The sequence below is a fragment of the Bombina bombina genome, chromosome 12 (genome assembly GCF_027579735.1).
Source record: "Bombina bombina isolate aBomBom1 chromosome 12, aBomBom1.pri, whole genome shotgun sequence".
Classification (NCBI taxonomy): Eukaryota; Metazoa; Chordata; class Amphibia; order Anura; family Bombinatoridae; genus Bombina; species Bombina bombina.
The window spans coordinates 93,219,721-93,239,417 of NC_069510.1; the positions used below are offsets into that span (position 1 = coordinate 93,219,721).

The 19,697-nt window shown below is 42.4% G+C and overlaps 1 protein-coding gene across 1 annotated transcript in view; it reads right to left on the bottom strand.

Annotated features, from left to right (window-relative positions):
* The window catches only part of LOC128642605 (uncharacterized), a 64,356-nt gene that overhangs the window by 14,356 nt on the left and 30,303 nt on the right, over positions 1-19,697 (bottom strand). The window contains exons 5-7 of the mRNA XM_053695375.1: positions 18,780-18,939; positions 12,653-12,781; positions 10,737-10,992 (exon numbers count right to left, since the gene is read on the bottom strand). Coding sequence (XP_053551350.1) covers positions 10,737-10,992; positions 12,653-12,781; positions 18,780-18,939 — 545 coding nt within the window. The remainder of the gene's footprint in view (positions 1-10,736; positions 10,993-12,652; positions 12,782-18,779; positions 18,940-19,697) is intronic.

A 19,697-nucleotide genomic window follows, 5' to 3' on the forward strand; every position in this document is an offset into this window, starting at 1 on the left:
CAACAATACCAAGCAAGGACATAGAGGAGAGGTGGACTTTTATATGAAGCAATAAGTGAATGAGAGGCAATTAAAGGTATAGTAAACCATAAAACACATTGATGGGCATGAACATATGGAAATCCTGACAAACATATTGGTGTGAAGCTCTGTCTGACATGGTTGAGAGACTCCCCTTGACGTGATACAGGAGAGAATTAAGGCCTTAAGGGTCGCTAATTCTTTTATTTGTGATGCCAATATGCAAATTATTCGCCTGAACACTAAGGTGTCAGTTTTTTCCGTATTAGCCCGGAGGGCTGTGTGGCTAAAATCGTGGTCTGCGGACATGACCTCCTAAGTCTAGACTGCTATCCCTTCCATTTCAGAGAAAGATCCTGTTCGGTCCAGGATTGGACTCAATCATATCCACGGTTACAGGAGACAAGAAGCCCCCTGTAACAAAGTCATCATGAAGGGGCGGCCCCCGACCGGTCTCCGGGCCAAGAAGGGGGCAGATTATCTCTCTTCTCAGAAGCCTGGTTACAGGATTTCAGGACCCTTAGGTTCTGGAGGTCGTCGCCCAGGGTTACAGGATAGGTTTCAGATCAAGGGGCAGATTCCTACTGTCAAACCTGTATTCAAGACCAGAGAAGAGGGATGCCTTTCTGGAATGTGTGAGAGATCTTTCTTCCCTCGGAGTAATTGTACCAGTACCCCCTGCAGAAAGGGGGTCTAGGGTACTATGGTTCCAAAGAAGGAGGGCACGTTCCGCCTGATTCTAGACCTAAAGTGTTTAAACAAGTTTCTGGCTGTTCCATCGTTCAAAATGGAAACAATCAGATCTATCCTGCCCCTAGTTCAAGAGGGGCAGTTCATGACGACAATAGACTTGAAGGATGCATACCTTCATGTGCCAATCCACAGGGATCACTTCAGGTTCCTGACATTTTCATTTCTGGACCAACACTTCCAGTTTGTGGCCCTTCCCTTTGGTCTGCTGACGGCCCGAGAATCTTCACAAAGGATCTGGGGGCGCTACTTGCAGTGGCCAGATCCAGAGGCATTGCTGTGGCGCCCTATCTGGATGACATCCTAGTCCAGGCGCCGTCGTTCAGTCTCGCAGAAGATCACTCAAGGGCCCTTCTTCTTTTGCTCCAATCTCATGGTTTGAAGATAAACTCAGGAAAGAGCTCCCTGATTCCCAGCAACAGGGTGGAGTTCCTGGGAACGATAATAGATTCTATATCCATGAGGATATTCCTCACAGATCAGCAACGCAAGAAGATTGTGTCCACCTGTCTTACCCTTCAGTCCTCCTCCAGTCCCTCGGTGACTCAGAGTATAGAGGTGATCGGGCTCATGGTGTCCAGCATCAATGTCATTCCATTCGCCAGGTTCCACCTCAGACCTCTTCAGTTGTGCATGTTGAGACAGTGGAACAGCGATCATACAGACCTTTCCCAACATATTTCTTTGGACGATCGGACAAGGGACTCCCTCTCTTGGTGGATCCATCCGGAACAACTGTCCCAAGGGACATCCTTTCTGAGACCTTCCTGGGAGATTGTGACCATGGACATGAGTCTGGCAGGATGGGGAGCTGTTTGGGGTGTCAGGATGGCACAGGGAAAGTGGTCTCAAGAGGAGTCTTTCCTCCCGATCAACATTCTGGAGCTTCAAGCGATCTACAATGCTCTGAAGGCATGGCCTCTACTGGGGTCGTTCAGCTTCATCAGATTCCAGATGGACAACATTAACTCAATGGCTTACATCAACCACCAGGGGGGGACGAGAAACTCTCTAGCAATGAGGGAGGTTTCTCGGATATTGGAATGGGCAGATTCCCAGAACTGCTCGCTCTCAGCTCTGAACAACTGGGAAGCATATTTCCTCAGCAGACAATCCTTCCATCCGGGGGAATGGTCTCTCCATCCCAAGGTGTTTGCGAAGATTTGTCACAGATGGGGGACGCCGGAGATAGACCTCATGGCGTCCAGACTCAATTGCAAGCTACCCAGATATGGGTCACGGTCCAGGGATCCCCAGGCAGAGCTGATAGATGCTATAGCGAGTCTTGGGGGTTCAACCTAGTTTACATTTTTCCACCATTGCCACTTCTACCTCGTGTAGTGGCCTGCATCAAGCAGGAGCAAGCTTTGGCTATTCTGATTGCTCCGTTGTGGCCGTGGAGGACGTGGTTTGCGGATCTGGTGGGGATGTCATCTTCTCCTCCATGGAGGTTACCCTGTCGCAGGGATCTGTTGGTTCAGGGTCCCTTTCAACATCAAAATCTAGATTATCTGAGGCTGACTGCGCGGAGATTGAACGCTTAGTTTTGGCCAAGAGAGGGTTTGATACTCTCGTTCAGGTTAGGAAGCTGGTCACTCATCGCATCTATCATAAGGTGTGGAGGACTTACTTGTCCTGGTGTGAGAAACATGGATACCCTTGGCACAAGGTTAAGGTATCCAGGATTCTGTCCTTTCTCCAGGATGGTTTGGAGAAGGGACTTGCCGCCAGTTCCTTGAAGGGACAGATTTTGTCATTATCTGTTTTGTTGCGCAAAAGGATCGCTGAGCTTCCTGATATTCAGTCTTTTGTTCAGGCACTGTCGAGAATCAGGCCTGTTTTTAGACAATCCGCTCCTCCCTGGAGCTTAAACTTGGTTCTGAGGGTGTTGCAGAGGGTTCCGTTTGAACCTATGCACTCTGTTGGCTATTGCATCGGCTCGCAGAGTCTCTGAGTTGGCGGCCTTGCAATATGAGCCTCCTTATTTGGTCTTTTACGCTGATAAGGCTGTTTTGCGCACTGGTTTGGGATTTCTTCCCAAAGTTGTTTCTAACCATAACATCAATCAGGAAATAGTTGTTCCCTCTTTGTGTCCTAACCCCTCTTCTTCTAAGGAGAGGTTATTGCATAATTTGGATGTGGTTCGAGCATTGAAGTTTTATCTTCAGGCTACAAAGTATTTCAGACAATCTTGTTCTCTTTTTGTGGTGTATGCAGGGAACCGCAAGGGCCAGAAAGCCTCTTCAACTTCTTTGTCCTTTTGGTTGAGGAGCATGATTCGTTTAGCCTATTAGACAGCGGGACATAAGCCTCCTCAGAGGATCACGGCTTACTCCACTAGAGCGGTGGCTTCTTCTTGGGCCTTCAAGAATGAGGCCTCTATGGAGCAGATTTGTAAGGCAGCTACCTGATCTTCCTTAGACACTGTTACCAAATTGTACAAGTTTGACGTTTTTGCTTCGGCGGAAGCAGTTTTTGGGAGAAAGGTTTTACAGGCTGTGGTGCCCTCCCGTTTTTCATTCAGTGTCTTCTAGAGCTTGGGTATTTGTTCCCACAAGTAATGAATGAAGCCGTGGACTCTCCTCCCCTTTAGATGGAAAACTTAAATTATGCTTACCTGATGATTTTATTGCCATTGAGGGGAGGAGAGTCCACGGCTCCCACCCGTTGCTCCGGTGAGCAGACCTAAATTTAATTTTTTGTTCTTCTGGCACCATTTATACCCTGATATTTCTCTTACTGTTCCTTATTCCCTCGGCAGAATGACTGGGAGATGAGGGAGGTGGGGGAGGTATTTAAGCCTTTGGCTGGGGTGTCTTTGCCTCCATCTGGTGGCCAGGTTCTTAATTCCCACAAGTAATGAATAAAGCAGTGGACTCTCCTCCCCTCGATGGAAATAAAATCATCAGGTAAGCATAATTTAATTTTTTTGAGTGCGGAATGGACGTTGCGTTACCGGCTAAAATGCTTGCGGTATAGCTATACTGCAGCGACTCATAATATGCATTCCTGGCCATTCCACTCGCACTTTCAGCATTAATAGCCGTACTGCAAAACTCGTAATCTAGCCGATTGTAAGGACTGAAAAAAATCCCAAAGATTTTGTGTGATTTTTCTCCATGGTGGCAAGTTTTTGATCATCAGTACATCAGAGTCTCTGATTAATTTAGCTGAATAAATGCATCCAGGTCTTCAGACATATCAACATGCGCCAATTAATCCTTGATGTGATCTACGAAAATTAAATTTCTTAGCAGATTGATTTCAAGTAGTGTCTGCAATCCATTGTCAGAATTCAGCAGCATATTCTGTTACAGATCACCTCACCTGGTGCCGGTTAAGATGCCTCAGCAGTAGCACAACAATTGCGATAATCGAAAACCAGAATTAAAAAAATAGGATTAGTGAAGTTATTCAGAATTCCCAAAATTGGGATATTGGAGTGTGGATGCTGCTTTCTACGCTCGTAGTTAAGAAGCAGCGGTCGCTGCTCCTTAACAAAAGGTGACAGACTGCAGTCATCCTGATCCAATACGATCGGGATGATTGACACCCACTGCTAGCAAGAATACTACAGTGAATCATGTCTGCCCGGCATATGATAAACTGACCCCCTAGTCTTCAAACAATGGAGAAGCCTAGGTCAGTGCTTCATTGACCAATAATGACAGAATAAATACAACCCTGGTTCTTTTAAAAAACATAAATTATGCTTACCTGATCATTTAATTTCCATCTGTGGGAGGAGAGCCCACTGCTTTATTCATTACTCATGGGAATTCAGAACCTGGCCACCAAGAGGAGGCAAAGACACTCCAGCCAAAGGCTTAAATACTTCCCCCATTCCCCTCATCCCCCAGTCATTCTGCCAAGGGAACAAGGAACAGTAGAATAGTAGGAGAAATATCAGGGTATAAATGGTGCCAAAAGAATAAAATTAAATTAAGGTCCGCCTTCCAGAGCAAACAGGCGGGAGCAGTGGACTCTCCTCCCACAGATGAAAATGAAATTATCAGGTAAGCATAATTTATGTTTTCCATCTTAATGGGAGGAGAGTCCACTGCTTCATTCATTACTTGTGGGAACAAATACCCAAGCTCTAGAGGACACTGAATGAAAAAAATTGGAGGGCAAAAGTAGACTCTATACTGAGGGCACCACAGCCTGTAGAACCTTTCTCTCAAAAACAGCTTCCGCCGAGGCAAAAACATAAAATTTGTAAAATTTTGCAAAAGTATGTAAGGAAAACCAAGTAGCGTGCTTACAAATCTGCTCCACAGAGGCCTCATTCTTAAAGGCACAAGAAGAGGCCACAGCTCTAGTTGAGTGAGTCGTAATCCTCTGAGGAGGCTTATGTCCCACTGTCTCATAGGCCAAACAGATGATGCTCCTCAACCAAAAGGACAGTGAAGTGGAAGAGGCCCCCTGACTCCTACTCTTCCCCGAATACACCACAAACAAAGACGAAGTCTGTCTGAAATCCTTTGTGGCCTGAAGGTAAAATTTCAAGGCTCGAACCACATCCAAGTTATGAAGTAACCTCTCTTTGGGCGAAGAAGGGTTAGGACACAAAGAAGGAACTACTATCTCCTGACTGATGTTACGATCTGACACCACCTTGGGAAGAAAACACAACCCAGTGCGAAGCACAGCCTTATCGACGTGAAAAACCCGGTAAGGGGGTTCAAATTGCAAGGCTGCTAACTCAGAGACTCTGCGAGCCGATGCAATAGACAAAAGAAAGAAGCAGAACCTTCTAGGAGAGAATCTTAATGTCAAGCGTATGCATAGGCTCAAGGTCTAAATACCAGTCTAATTCTGGACAGAGCCTGAACAAAGGACTGAATATCAGGAAGCTTCGCTAGCTTCTTGTGTAACAGCACCGATAAGGCCTTAATTTGTCCCTTTAAGGAACTAGCGGCGAGGCCCTTATCCAAAGCATCTTGAAGAAAAGCCAGAATCCTGGATACCCTAATTTTGTGCCAGGGATATCCATGTTCCTCACAGATAGATGCAACAAGTGACCGGTTTCCTGGCCTGAATTAGAGTATCAATCACTCTCTCCGAGAACCCTCTCTTGGCCAAGACTAGGCATTCAATCTCTACGCAGTCAGTCGCAGAGAATCGAGATTTTCGTGAAGAAAAGGACCCTGAACTAGCAGATCTCTGTGAAAGGGTAACTGCCATGGAGGAGACGACGACATTCCCACCAGATCCGCAAAACACATCCTCTGTGGCCACAATGGAGCAATCAGAATGGTCGAGGCTTGCTCCTGTTTGATGTGGGCCACCACTCGAGGGAGAAGTGGCAATGGTGGGAAGATGTAAATTAGGTTTAACTCCCAAGGCATCTATCAGCACTGCCTGGGGATCCCTGGACCGCGACCCATATCTGGGTAGCTTGAAGTTGAGCCTGGCCCAGGATATCATCCAGATAAGGGGCTACCGCAGTACCTCTGGCTCTCGCTACTGTGAGCAGTGCTCCCAGGGCCTTCGTAAAGACTTTTGGGGCAGTCACCAGACCGAACGGCAGAGTCACAAACTGGAATGTGTTGGTCCAGAAAGGCGAATCTTAGGAACCTGAAGTGTTCCCTGTGGATTGGCACGTGAAGGTAAGCATCCTTCAAGTCTATTGTTGTCATAAATTGCCCCTCTTGATCTAGGGGCAGAATCTATCTGATCGTCTCCATTTTGAACGATGGGACTGACAGAAACTTGTTTAGGCATTTTAGGTCCAGAATCGGGCGGAACGTGCCCTCCTTCTTTGGGACCACGAAAAGGTTTGAATAGTACCCTAGACCCCTTTCTGCTAGAGGTACGGGAACTATTACTCAGAGAGAGGAGGGATCCCTCACTCTCTCTAGAAAGCCATCTCTCTTCTCTGGTCTTGAGGATAGGTTTGACAGGAGAAATCTGACCCTGGGCAGATGAGTCTTGAACCCTATCCTGTAACCCTGGTTGATAACCTCCAGAACTCAAGGATCCTGTACGTCTTTCATCCAAGCCTCTGCGAACAGAGACAGTCTGCCCCCTACGCGATCCAGAGACGGATCGGGGGCCGCCCCTTTATGCCGACTTTGTCTCGGCAGGCTTTTTGCTCTGCTTGGACTTGTTCCAAGATTAAAACGGCTTCCAAGATCCCTTGGACTGCTCGGTCTTCACAGCAGGCTGCTGGCATTGAGACTTGTCTGAGCGAAAGGGACAAAAAGTAGAGCCCTTAGGCTTATTCTTCTTATCCTGCGGAAGGAAAGCACCCTTGCTTCCCGTGACCGTGGATATGATGGAGTCCAGGCCTGGACCAAAAAGAACCTTCCCCTGAAACGGGAGAGATAGTAATCTAGACTTGGAAGTCATGTCAGCAGACCACGACTCTAACCACAGAGCCCTATGGCTAGAACAGAGAAGCCTGAAGTCTTAGCATTCAGGCAAATAACCTGCATATTTGCAACACAGATAAAAGAGTTTACGACCCTTAAGGCCTTAATCTTTTCCTGTATCTCCTTGAGGGGAGTCTCCACCTCGACCATAGCTGACAGTGCGCCACACCAGTAGGTAGCCGCTCCAGCCACCGCAACGATCATCGCTGCTGGTTGGAAGACAAACCCCGTGAGTTGGAACATCTTTTTCAACATGGATTCTAATGTCTTCTCCATGGGCTCTTTGAACGACGAACTATCCTCGAGAGGAATAGTCGTCCACTTAGCGAGCGTGGAGATAGCACCATCCACCTTAGGAATGGCCCCCCATAGCTCAAGCTGAGAGTCCAGGATGGGACTCTGGGAGGTAGAGGGAGAAAAGGATGAGCCAAGCTTATCCCTCTCATTCTTAATAATAGTAGCCATCTTTACAGGAACTGGGAAGGTCTGAGGCACCACCTTGTCCTCGTAAACCCTATCTAGTTTAGGAATCGAAGGTTTTTCCGGAAGTTTCGGTTCCGGATCATCCAACGTAGCAAGCACTTATTTTAGTAAAAAGCGCAAATGCTCCATTCTAAACTAAAAATCCAGCTCCTCCGTAGCCGGAGGTTAGAAAACGCTGATTCTGTCCCAGAGAGAGCGCCCTCCGACGAGTCGGAGGCGTCCTCATCATCGGATAATCTCTCAGAGACCTCCAACAGAGTAGATGACCCCTGGGACGGAAGGCTATGTCTTTCCCTTCGCTTGCGCTTCGCAGGGCGTGGTAGGGCATAGAAGGCCGCAGAAACCGCTTCTTGCAACTGGGCAGCGAAATCTGGCAGCCACAAGGCCCCTCCCGCAGGAGGATCAGTAGGGCCTTGGGGAGCTACATGTGTAATCGGAGATGAATGTAGGGAACTCACCTCATGGGACAGAGAACCCTCAGAGGTTGACGGTTCAGTAGTACTAAATATCTTGTTCTTTTTAGATATTGCAATTTTATCGAAGCATGTGGAACAAAGTTGAGCAGGCGATTAAACATGAACCTCCTCCTCCAATAAACACAGATATGAGCTTTAATTGAAGAGGGAGTATCATCTAACATATCAGAGTCCTCCATAGCTCATGCTTTAATACGGACTAGATAGAATAAATGGCGCCTTTATACACCAATGGCCGGGGGACTCACCACCTCCTATGACCCGAAAACTGTTATGTCTCCCGCAAATGCCGATCAGGAAAGAGGAAGTTGAGAGGCCACATCCAGTCACATGGAGTGCCATGCAGGAGATCGCCCCTGCACTATAGAGAAAACGCGCCTAAAGAGGCTGCGTCGCCCTTCACCTGTTCAAACATTGCTAGAGCCTCATCTCACACATGACGTAGCATCAAACACAATAAAGATATTATGCATAAATCCCCCCTGTTCAATAATCCCCTTTCCAGGAATATTAACCCTTGATTCTATACAGATAAAAGGAGACACACTGTGACCCTGTCTTCTTGTGTTACCATATTTGTATAAATGAAACAATCTTACCATAATCTATGCCGTGGAACAGGAACACAGCTCTTCAAGTGTGATAGGTTAGTAGCATCGCTCCTGACATGGACTTGAGTGAATAAAGCAGGCAGTGAAACTCGTCAACGCTGATTGCTTAAGGAGCTGTTAATCATGAGTCGGGATGGTTTTGCAGAAAGACTTTCCCTGCATCTCCGGACTCTAACTTTCACCCAAGCTCTCACTGAGAGGCTGACAGGACTACTTAAAACTCCAGTCCCATTGCGAAGAGTACTACCCTCCATAAGAGACTACTCCAATCTTCCGACACTTCTCTGCCAACCTCCTGTGACTAAAGGCAAAGAATGACTGGGGGATGAGGGGAGTGGGGGAGGTATTTAAGCCTTTGGCTAGGGTGTCTTTGCCTCCTCCTTGTGGCCATCTTCTTAATTCCCACAAGTAATGAATGAATGAAGCAGTGGACTCTCCTCCCATTAAGATGGAAATACAAACAACATTGATTGAGAAACCTTCTAAACTCGTAATGATCTCCTTCAAATTTTTCTGTTAAATGTTATCTGAAACCTTGTGAAGGATCGGTACTTGCAACAACTGGGAGCCCGTTCACAGAAACTCTTCCATGAAGAATATGCATCTCCTCTTGCAGATTAGCAACTCACAGGGTTTTAATGGCTTCTTCCTGAGTCTGCAGATCATTAATGAGGAGATTGACTTGCTGCACTAGGGTGTGGTCTGTACCTGCGGAATTTAGGATTATTCTATAACAGTACTGCTCAGCTGGGTTGGAATTCAGTAGCTGGTACAGATAGGCAGACGTAGAACAAGATGTAATTGTAGCTTTTACAAATAGACAGCCAGATTTCAAGTTTTGTGTTATGGCTGCTCGCTAATTTCTTGTACTTTATTTTCACCGCTCACCTTTCACAGAGCTGCTTTTACAGGTTTGCAAAAAGCAGGCTTGTGTGGGCGATATGGTTGTGTTGCGCTCCATACCTCACCCAAATACAAGCGCTGCTTTGACGTGCTCGTGCACGATTTCCCCATAGACATCAATGGGGAGAGCCGGCAAAAAAGAAGCCTAACACCTGCGATCGCAGAAACAAAAGCTCCGTAACGCAGCCCTATTTATGTCTATGGGTAAAGAAAAAGTAACGTTAAAACCTAACATCCTAATATAAAACCCACGTCTAAACACCCCTAATCTGCCGCCCCCAACATCGCCGCCACCTACATAATGTTATTAACTTCTAATCTGCCGTCCCCAACATCGCCGCCACCTAAATAAAACTATTAACCCCTAATCTGCCGTCCGCCCACACCGCCGCTATAATAAACCTATTAACCCCTAACCCTAATGTAACCCTAACCCTAATACCCCCTAATTTAAATATAATTAAAATAAATCTAAATAAAACTTACAATTATTACCTAAATAATTACTATTTAAAACTAAATACATACTTACCTGTAAAATAAAACCTAACCTAGCTACAATATAATTAATAGTTATATTGTAGTTATCTTAGGTTTTATTTTTATTTCACAGGTAAGTTTGTTTTTATTTTAACTAGGTAGACTAGTTAGTAAATAGTTATTAACTATTTACTAACTACCTAGCTAAAATAAATACAAAGTTACCTGTGAAATAAAACCTAACCTGCCTTACACTTAAACCTAACATTACAATAAAATAAAATAAAGTAAATTAATACAATACATTTATCAAAATTACAAAAAAAATAAACACTAAATTACACAAAATAAAAAACGAAATTATCAAAAATAAAAAAGAATTACTCCTAATCTAATAGCCCTATCAAAATAACCCCCCCCCAATAAAAAAAACCCCTAGCCTACACTAAAAACTGCCAATGGTCCTTAAAAGGTAAAAAATCCTATTGGCTGTTGCAATTAGCCAATAGGATTGAGCTTTTATCCTATTGGTTGATTGCAGCAGCCAATAGGATTTTTTACCGTTTAATTCCTATTAACTGATAGAATTCTATCAGCCAATCGGAATGTAAGGGACGCCATCTTGGATGACGTACCTTAAAGGGAAACGTCATTCTTCGTTGAGCATCGGAAGAAGAGAATGCTCCGCGCCGGATGTCTTGAAGATGGACCCGCTCTGCACCGGATGGATGAAGATAGAAGATGCTGGATGGATGAAGATAGAAGATGCCGTCTGGATAAAGACTTCTGCCCGCTTGGATGAAGACTTCTGCCGGCTTCGATGAGGACTGCTGCCCGCTTGGATGAAGACTTCTGCCGCCTGGATGAGGATGGATGTCTGGTCTTCGAAAACTGTAAGTGGATCATCGGGGGTTAGTGTTAAGTTTTTTTAAGGGTTTATTGGTTGGGTTTTATTTTTAGCTTAGGGTTTGGGCAGTAAAAGAGCTAAATGCCCTTTTAAGGACAAAGCCCATCCAAATGCCCTTTTCAGGGCAATGGTTAGCTTTGGTTTATTTAGATAGAATTTTATTTGGGGGGTTTGGTTGTGTGGGTGGTGGGTTTAACTGTTGGGGGTTGTTTGTATTTTTTTTACAGGTAAAAGAGCTGATTTCTTTGGGGCAATGCCCCGCAAAAAAAGGCCCTTTTAAGGACCATTGGAAGTTTAGAGTAGGCTAGGTTTTTTTTTATTTTGGGGGGGGCTTTTTTATTATGATAGGGCTATTAGATTAGGAGTAATTCTTTTTTATTTTTGATAATTTCGGGGGGGGGGTTGGTGTAATTTAGTGTTTTTTTTTTTTGTAATTTAGATAAATGTATTGTATTAATTTAATTTATTTACTTTTATTGTAATGTTAGATTTTAGTGTAAGGCACGTTAGGTTTTATTTCACAGGTAACATTGTATTTATTTTAGCTAGGTAGTTAGTAAATAGTCTACCTAGTTAAAATAAATACAAACTTACCTGTGAAATAATAAAAAAAAAAGATAGATACAATATAACTATTAGTTATATTGTAGCTAGCTTAGGTTTTATTTTACAGGTAAGTATTTATTTTTAAATAGGAATTATTTAGGTAATAATTGTAAGTTTTATTTAGATTTATTTTAATTATATTTAAGTTAGGGTTAGGGTTACGTTAGGGTTAGTGTCAGGTTTAGGGGTTAATAGGTTTATTATAGCAGCAGTGTGGGCGGACGGAAGATTAGGGGTTAATAATATTTAAATAGTGTTTGCGATGCAGGATGGTGGCATTTTAGGGGTTAATAGGTTTATTATAGTGGCGACGATGTCGGGAAGCGGCAGAATAGGGGTTAATACATTTTTTCAGTGCCAGCGATATCCGGAGCGGCAGATTAGGGGTTAATAAATTTATTATAGTATTTGCGATGCGGGAGGGCCTCGGTTTAGGGGTTAATAGGTAGTTTATGGGTGTTAGTGCACTTTTAAACACTTTAGTTATGAGTTTTATGGTACAGCTTTGTAGCGTAAAACTCATAACTACTGACTTTAGATGGCGGTACAGATCTTGTCATTTTAGGCTGTACCGCTCACTTTTTGACCTAATAGTAAAACTTGTAATACCGGCGCTATGGAAGTCCCATTGAAAAAGGACTTTTCTTAAAGTGCGGTACTGATGTTGCGTGGCGGCCAAAAAAGTGTACGGTACAGCTATTCTGACAAGACTTGTAATAGCAGCGTTAGTTAAAAAGCATTGTTATGGGCCATAACGATGCTTTTTCACTCATAACGCCAAACTCGTAATCTAGCTGAGAGATACTTATGTAGTCATGACAAGCTAAAGTTAAGGATTGGAGAGAGCCAATCAGGTGCAGGCAATTCATGTAATTACACAGATCTAGATACATGATTATGTTTCCTACAGTGCCTAACAGAGAGGTTATTTAAGCAGTGTGACTGTACTTTATAGAGTGTAATGTAAACTGTTCAGGAAGACTACGTAGATGTTACCAGTTATGCATCTTATGAAATGTTTTGTAACAGTGACCTTACCTGTCTGTGTGAGCGGTGTGCCCCCTACCGCCTGTCTGGAGGTCTTTGTGGGATCCCTGAAAGATAGTATTCTGCCGGGAGATACAAGCGTGACCACCTTTTGCCTGGTTCTCAAACAGACGATCTTCACTGAATTAGACACAGAAATAGAACAGAAGAGAACTGGTTAATGAACTGTAATTATGTATGGACACTGGTTCTCTGTGAAGTAGAAAATGGTAACATATGGCCAGTATTATTGTGAATGTAATCTATGCAGCTTATTGCCCGGTATCTAAACTGAGTACTACAGAGACATTATAATAATTATACAATTATGCATCTCAGTATATATATATAACTTCATAGTACTTAACTATAAATCTTAAAGAGGTTAAATGCCCTGCACTCTTTCAGCTATGTGTCAGTCAAGTTACACAGAGCACACACCATACCGGCCATTTCTATTTGTGCTTTAGAGCCTTAAAGTGTGCAAGATCAAGGAAACCATATAAAAAATCCATATCCTTCTGAGAACAGGTGGATGGGGACTTGAGGGCTGCCACAATACATTTTGGGGCCCCTTACTCAACCAGTAATTGGGGCCCCTCTCACCATTTGCTCTGTGCAATTTTTGTCCAACTGACAAGAATGTGTATGCACTTTATACTTAAGTGCACTCCCCCTTAAAAATGTCATAAAGGTACTAACACACCAATACAGAAACACACACACTCAGACTCACACTCAGACTACACACATGCATACATACACACACTCACTCAGACAGAAACCCACCCACCCACAGAAACACTCACAGACACCCACAGAAACACACACTCAGACCACACACATGCATACATACACACACACACTCACTCACTCACAGAAACACTCACAGACACCCACAGAAACACTCACAGACACCCACACTCAGGCCACACACATGCATGCATACATGCACACACACACTCACTCAGACACCCACCCACAGAAACACTCAGACACCCACAAAAACACACACTCAGCCCACACACATGCATACACACACACTCACTCAGACACCCACCCACAGAAACACTCACAGACACCCAGATAAACACTCACAGACACCCACACTCAGACCACACACATGCATACATACATACACACACACTCACTCAGACACCCAGCCACAGAAACACTCAGACACCCACAGAAGCACACACTGAGACCACACACATGCATTCATACACACTCATATATACACACACCCACTCACTCATACACACTCATTCATATATAAACACACACAGACACCCAAAGAAACACTCACAGAATCACTCACAGACATCCACAGAAACATTCACACACCCAAAGAAATACGGACACACAAAGATACCCACGCACTCTTAGACACACAGACAAACACTCACACAGACACTCACAGAAAGGCAGGGCATTCTGGGACTTCCCAGCCATGAGTTTTAGAAAGCACCCAGCCTCACCGGACTAAATTTTAGGTGCAACTTTCAATGGGTGTAAGAGCGGGCCCAGGGCCTAATTCTAAAGGGACATTAAACCGATTTATTTTTATGATTCAGATAGTTCATGCAATTTTAAATAACTTTCTATTTGATTTCTATTATCAATTTTCTTTGTCTTCTTTGTATCTTTTGTTGAAAAGCAGAGACTTAAAGGACCGCTAAACATAGGATAATAACATAATCAATAATACATAATAAAGAGACAATACTATACAAAAGCACTTTGTTTAAATTTAAAACGAGTAGATTTGTTTTCTGACAAATTTCAGTAAGTTACATTTTCCTTCCTAATGCATCATGTGACAGCCATCAGCCAATCACAAAATGCATATACATATATTCTGTGATCCTTGCACATGCTCAGTAGGATCTGGTGCCTCAGAAAGTGTGCATATAAAAACACTGTGCATATTTAGATAATGGAAGTGAATTGGAAAGTTGTTTAAAACTCTGTGCTCTATCTGAATAATGAATGTTTCATTTTGACTTGAGTGTCTCTTTAAACTCAGGAGCGTGCATGTGTCTGGTGCACTACTTGGCCACAGTTTTACAAGAATGTTATTCATTTTCAAGAGCACTAGTTTGCAGCACTATTTCCTGTCATATAGTGCTCCAGACACCTATTTAGGTATCTCTTCAATAAAGAATACTATGAGAATGAAGCATATTTAACAATAGAAGTAAATTGGAAACATTTTTTAAAAATTGTATTATCTGTTTTAAAGGGACAGTCAACGCCAGAATTTTTGTTGTTTAAAAAGATAGATAATCCCTTTATTACCCATTCCCCAGTTTTGCATAACTAACACGGTTATATTTATATACTTTTTACCTCTGTGATTATCTTGTATCTAAGCATCATTTGATAGCGCCCTGTTCACATGACATTTTATTTATTATCTATTGACTTTCATTTTAGCCAATTAGTGCAGTGTCTGCCACAAGCTACGCACGTGATCACAATCACCTAGATTACGAGTTTTGCATTACGGCTTTTAACGCTGAAAAAATGGCAATTTCAGCGTAAAAGCAGTAATGCACTATTGGGAGTTGTGTCGCTATAGCTATACCACAAGCATTTTAGCCTGTAACGCAGCGTCCATTCCGCACTCAAAAAAATTACGTTTTTGCTTAGGATTTTTTTGGGATAGTGTGGTATTACAAGTTGTGCGGTGAGGCTAAAATGCTTGTGTTACAGCCTATAGCGACACGATCCATATCGCCATCTGAAACCAGTAGTTATGAGTTTTGCACCACAAAAATGTTTCACAAAACTCATAACTAAAGTGTTACAAAGTACACTAACACCCATAAACTATTAACCCCTAAACCGCCGCCCTCCCGCATGCAAACACTATATTAAAACTATTAACCCCTAATCTGCCGCCCACCCACATCGCGACTATTAAATACATTTATTAACCCCTAATCTGCCGCTCCCGACATCACAGCCACTAATATATTATTAACCACTATTCTGCCGCTCCTCGACATCACCGCCACTATAATAAAGTTATTAACCCCTATTCTGCCGCTCCTCAACAATGACAACACTATAATAAAGTTATTAACCCCCAAACTTCCGGCCTCCCACATCTCCACAACTAAATAAATCTATTAACCCCTAAACCTCCGGCCCCCCACAACACAAAACACTAAATTAAACTATTAACCCCTAAACCTAACACCCCCCTAACTTTAAATTAAAATTAAAATATAACTATATTTAAATAAATAAAAACTTACTTGTGAAATAAAAATAAACCTAAGTTTAAACTATAAATTAACCTAACATAACTATTCTAATAAAATAAAAAAAAACTACCAATTAAAAAATCTAAATTAAAAAAAAACTAACACTACGAGAAAAAATTAAAAATCTAAAATTACGGAAAATAATAAACACTAAATTACGAAAAATAAAAAACACTAATCTTACAAAAAATAATAAACAAAATGATCAAAAATAAAAACAATTACACCTTATCTAATAGTCCTATAAAAATAAAAACAATTACACCTTATCTAATAGTCCTATAAAAATAAAAACAATTACACCTTATCTAATAGTCCTATAAAAATAAAAAAGCCCCCCTAAAATAAAAACACCCCCTAGCCTACAATAGACTACCAATAGACCTTAAAAAAGGGCCTTTTGTAGGGCATTGCCCTAAGTTAAATAATACAAAGCCCCCCAACAGTAAAACCCGCCAACCAACCAACCCCCCAAAATAAAAAAAACCTAACTCTAAAAAAAATATAAGCTACCCATTGCCCCTAAAGGGGCATTTGTATGGGCATTGCCCTTAAAAGGGCATTTAGCTCTTTTTCAAAACCCAAACCATAATCTGAAAAAAATTAAAACAGCCCAAAAAATAAAAAAAATACCTAACACTAACCCCAGAATATCTACTCATGGTTGCTGAAGTCCGGACATCCAGGCGGCGAGAAGTCTTTATCCAGGTGGCTAAGGGGTGTTTTTTATTTTGGGGGGCTTTTTTATTTTTATTGGGCTATTAGATTAGGTGTAATTGTTTTTATTTTTGATACTTTCGTTTATTATTTTTTGTAAGCTTAGTGTTTTTTATTTTTCGTAATTTTAGATTTTTTCTTTTTTCTTGTAGTGTTAGTTTTTTTTAATTTGTAATTTAGATTTTTTAATTGGTAGTATTTTTTTATTTTATTAGAATAGTTATGTTAGGTTAATTTATAGTTTAAACTTAGGTTTATTTTTATTTCACAGGTAAGTTTTTATTTATTTAAATATATTATTATTATTATACTTTATTTATTAAGCGCCAACATATTCCGCAGCGCTGTCCATGGATACAATTCATTTAAATAAAACAATACAAGACTTGTAAGATACAGGACAAAATTTACAAACACATACAGGAGGGATTGAGGGCCCTATTCCCGTGGGAACTTACATGTTATATTGTAATTTTAATTTAAAGTTAGAGGGGTTTTAGGTTTAGGGGTTCATAGTTTAATTTAGTGTTTTGCGTTGTGGGGGGCCGGAGGTTTAGGGGTTAATAGATTTATTTAGTTGTGGAGATGTGGGAGGCTGGAGGTTTAGGGGTTAATAGGTTTATTTAGTTGCAGAGATGTGGGAGGCCGGAGGTTTAGGGGTTAATAACTTTATTATAGTGTCAGCAATGTTGGGGAGCGGCGGAATAGGGGTTAATAACTTTATTATAGTGGCGGTGATGTCGGGGAGCGGCGGAATAGGGGTTAATACATTTATTATAGTGGTGGTGATGTCAGGGAGCGGCGGAATAGGGGTTAATAACTTTATTATAGTGGTGGTGATGTCGCGGAGCAGCGAAATAGGGGTTAATAACTTATTAGTGGCGGTGATGTCGGGAAAGGCAGATTAGGGGTTAATAACTTTATTCAGGTGGCGGCAATGTCGGGGGCGGCGGATTAGGGGTGTTTAGACTTGGGGTTTATGTTAGGGTGTTAGGCTTAAACTGAACTTTTTTTCCCCATAGACATCAATGGGGTTGCGTTACGGAGAATTTTCATTCCGCGATCGATGGTGTTAGGTTTTTTTCTAACACTCTCTCCCCATTGATGTCTATTGGTGAAAGCGTGCACGAGCACTTCAAAGCAGCCCTTGGATTTTGTGCTGTATGGAGCTTAACGCCACCATATCGCACGCACAAGGAGGCATTTCAGTAACTCGTAACGGCAGCGATATGGAGGGTGAAATAACGCAACTTTCTTGGCGTTAGTTTTGCACCCTGTTTAGCGCAAAACTCGTAATCTAGGTGAATGTTATCTATATGGCTGACATGAACTAGCTCTCCCCTAGCAAATAAAAAAGCATGTGATAAGAGGCGGCCTTCAATGACTTTGAAATTATCATATGAGCCTTCCTAGGTTTAGCTTTCAACTAAGAATACCAAGAGAACAAAGCAAAATTGGTAATAAAAGTAAATTGGAAACATGCCCTATTTTAAACATGAAACTTTATTTTTTTAAACTTGACTGTCCCTTTAATCACAAAAGAAAACTTTTGAGTTTCATATCCCTTTAAGGCCCCCTGATGCGAGTGCCTTCTCTCATCCCCTGATGGCAGCAATGAAGGAGATAATTGTAGCTTTGGAAAAATTGCTCACCATAGCCATGGCTTAAGAAATTTTTCAGAATTGAACTTGATTCCAGCTGTGATGTGTGACAGGTACCTGTAACTTTTAGGGGTAGATTTACCATTGTGTGGGCGGACATGATCGGCTGTAGCGATCATGTCCGTCGCACATCGATAAATGCCGACAGCATACGCTGTCAGCATTTATCATTGCACAAGCAGTTCTGGTGAACTGCTTGTGCAGTACCACCACCTGCAGATTTGCAGCCAAAAGACTGCTCTGGCCGTAGCAGGTGTCTCTCCCCCGCGATACCCGCCATTTTGAGTATCGCGAAAGGGTGTTATCTCTTAACGGATGTTACAATTTTTCCATGCTGTAGTGATTGTAAACACTGAGTGTCAGGCATCCATTACTAATATATACTTGCTTCCTTTTCATAGAGTGGGGTTTAATTACAATATAGGATAAATGAAGCCATTTAGTGATAATGCTACTGCGCCACAGTGGGACTTTAGGGCTTTTACACACCTGCCAATGTCATCTGGCTCATCCACGGGTCTGGCACTAGGGAGGTACAGATGCAGAGTCAGTGGCTTCTTCAGCTGTTGTGTGTGTGCTGCTTCCTGCTGCAGGTACCCAGGGAACGTTGTGCCCTCTGTACTGTGCCTGCCAAGGCTCTTGATACGCACTGAATAACAAAATTTAAAGGGACATGGTATTAAAAAATGTTGCCTTATGCCTATAAAGAATCAGCACATAATCATGTTCAAATATTATGGGGTTGAAAAAATGTTTCTGGAAAGCTGCAAAAGAGTAAATTGAAACAAATAAAGTAGCTTTAGTTATGTTCTTTCTATTAATGCTCTTTAGCAGTTCCAGGCCTCTGTTGGTAGAAAGGGGCACACCTCGGTATGCAGTGACATTGCTAGGGGGGCACAAGCATCATGGCTGCCCCCATGTGCTGCCCAATGATTGTCAAACATCCTTTTCTCACCACCACTCTGCCCAGGTCCACACAACTTTGCCCACAGCATGCCCCACACTGCCTATTATTCCATTTACTGTATGCACCCACTTACAGCCGGTCCCGCCCACAAACCAGTGTTGGGTCTCCTGGAAGTGCCCCCCCCATAAAAAAATAATTCTAGAGATGCTACTGTCTGCAAGACTTAAAGGGACATTAAACACTAAATACATGCTAGATAGAATGATGCATTCAAAGAAAAGATTAGTCCATGACTAACATGTAGATGTATTTTTTAAAGTTTCATTAGTTATTTAAAAAGTGACAAAATAAGTGTAAAGTTTTAGTGTCTATAAAACACTGGGAGCTGCCATGTTGTAACTTGTTTTACCTTTTCTGCTGTGGCCAATTAGAGACAGTTATAAATAGGTCACTAGAGTGTGCAGCCAATGGCTGTGCTGGATTTAACAGTGTTCTGCACT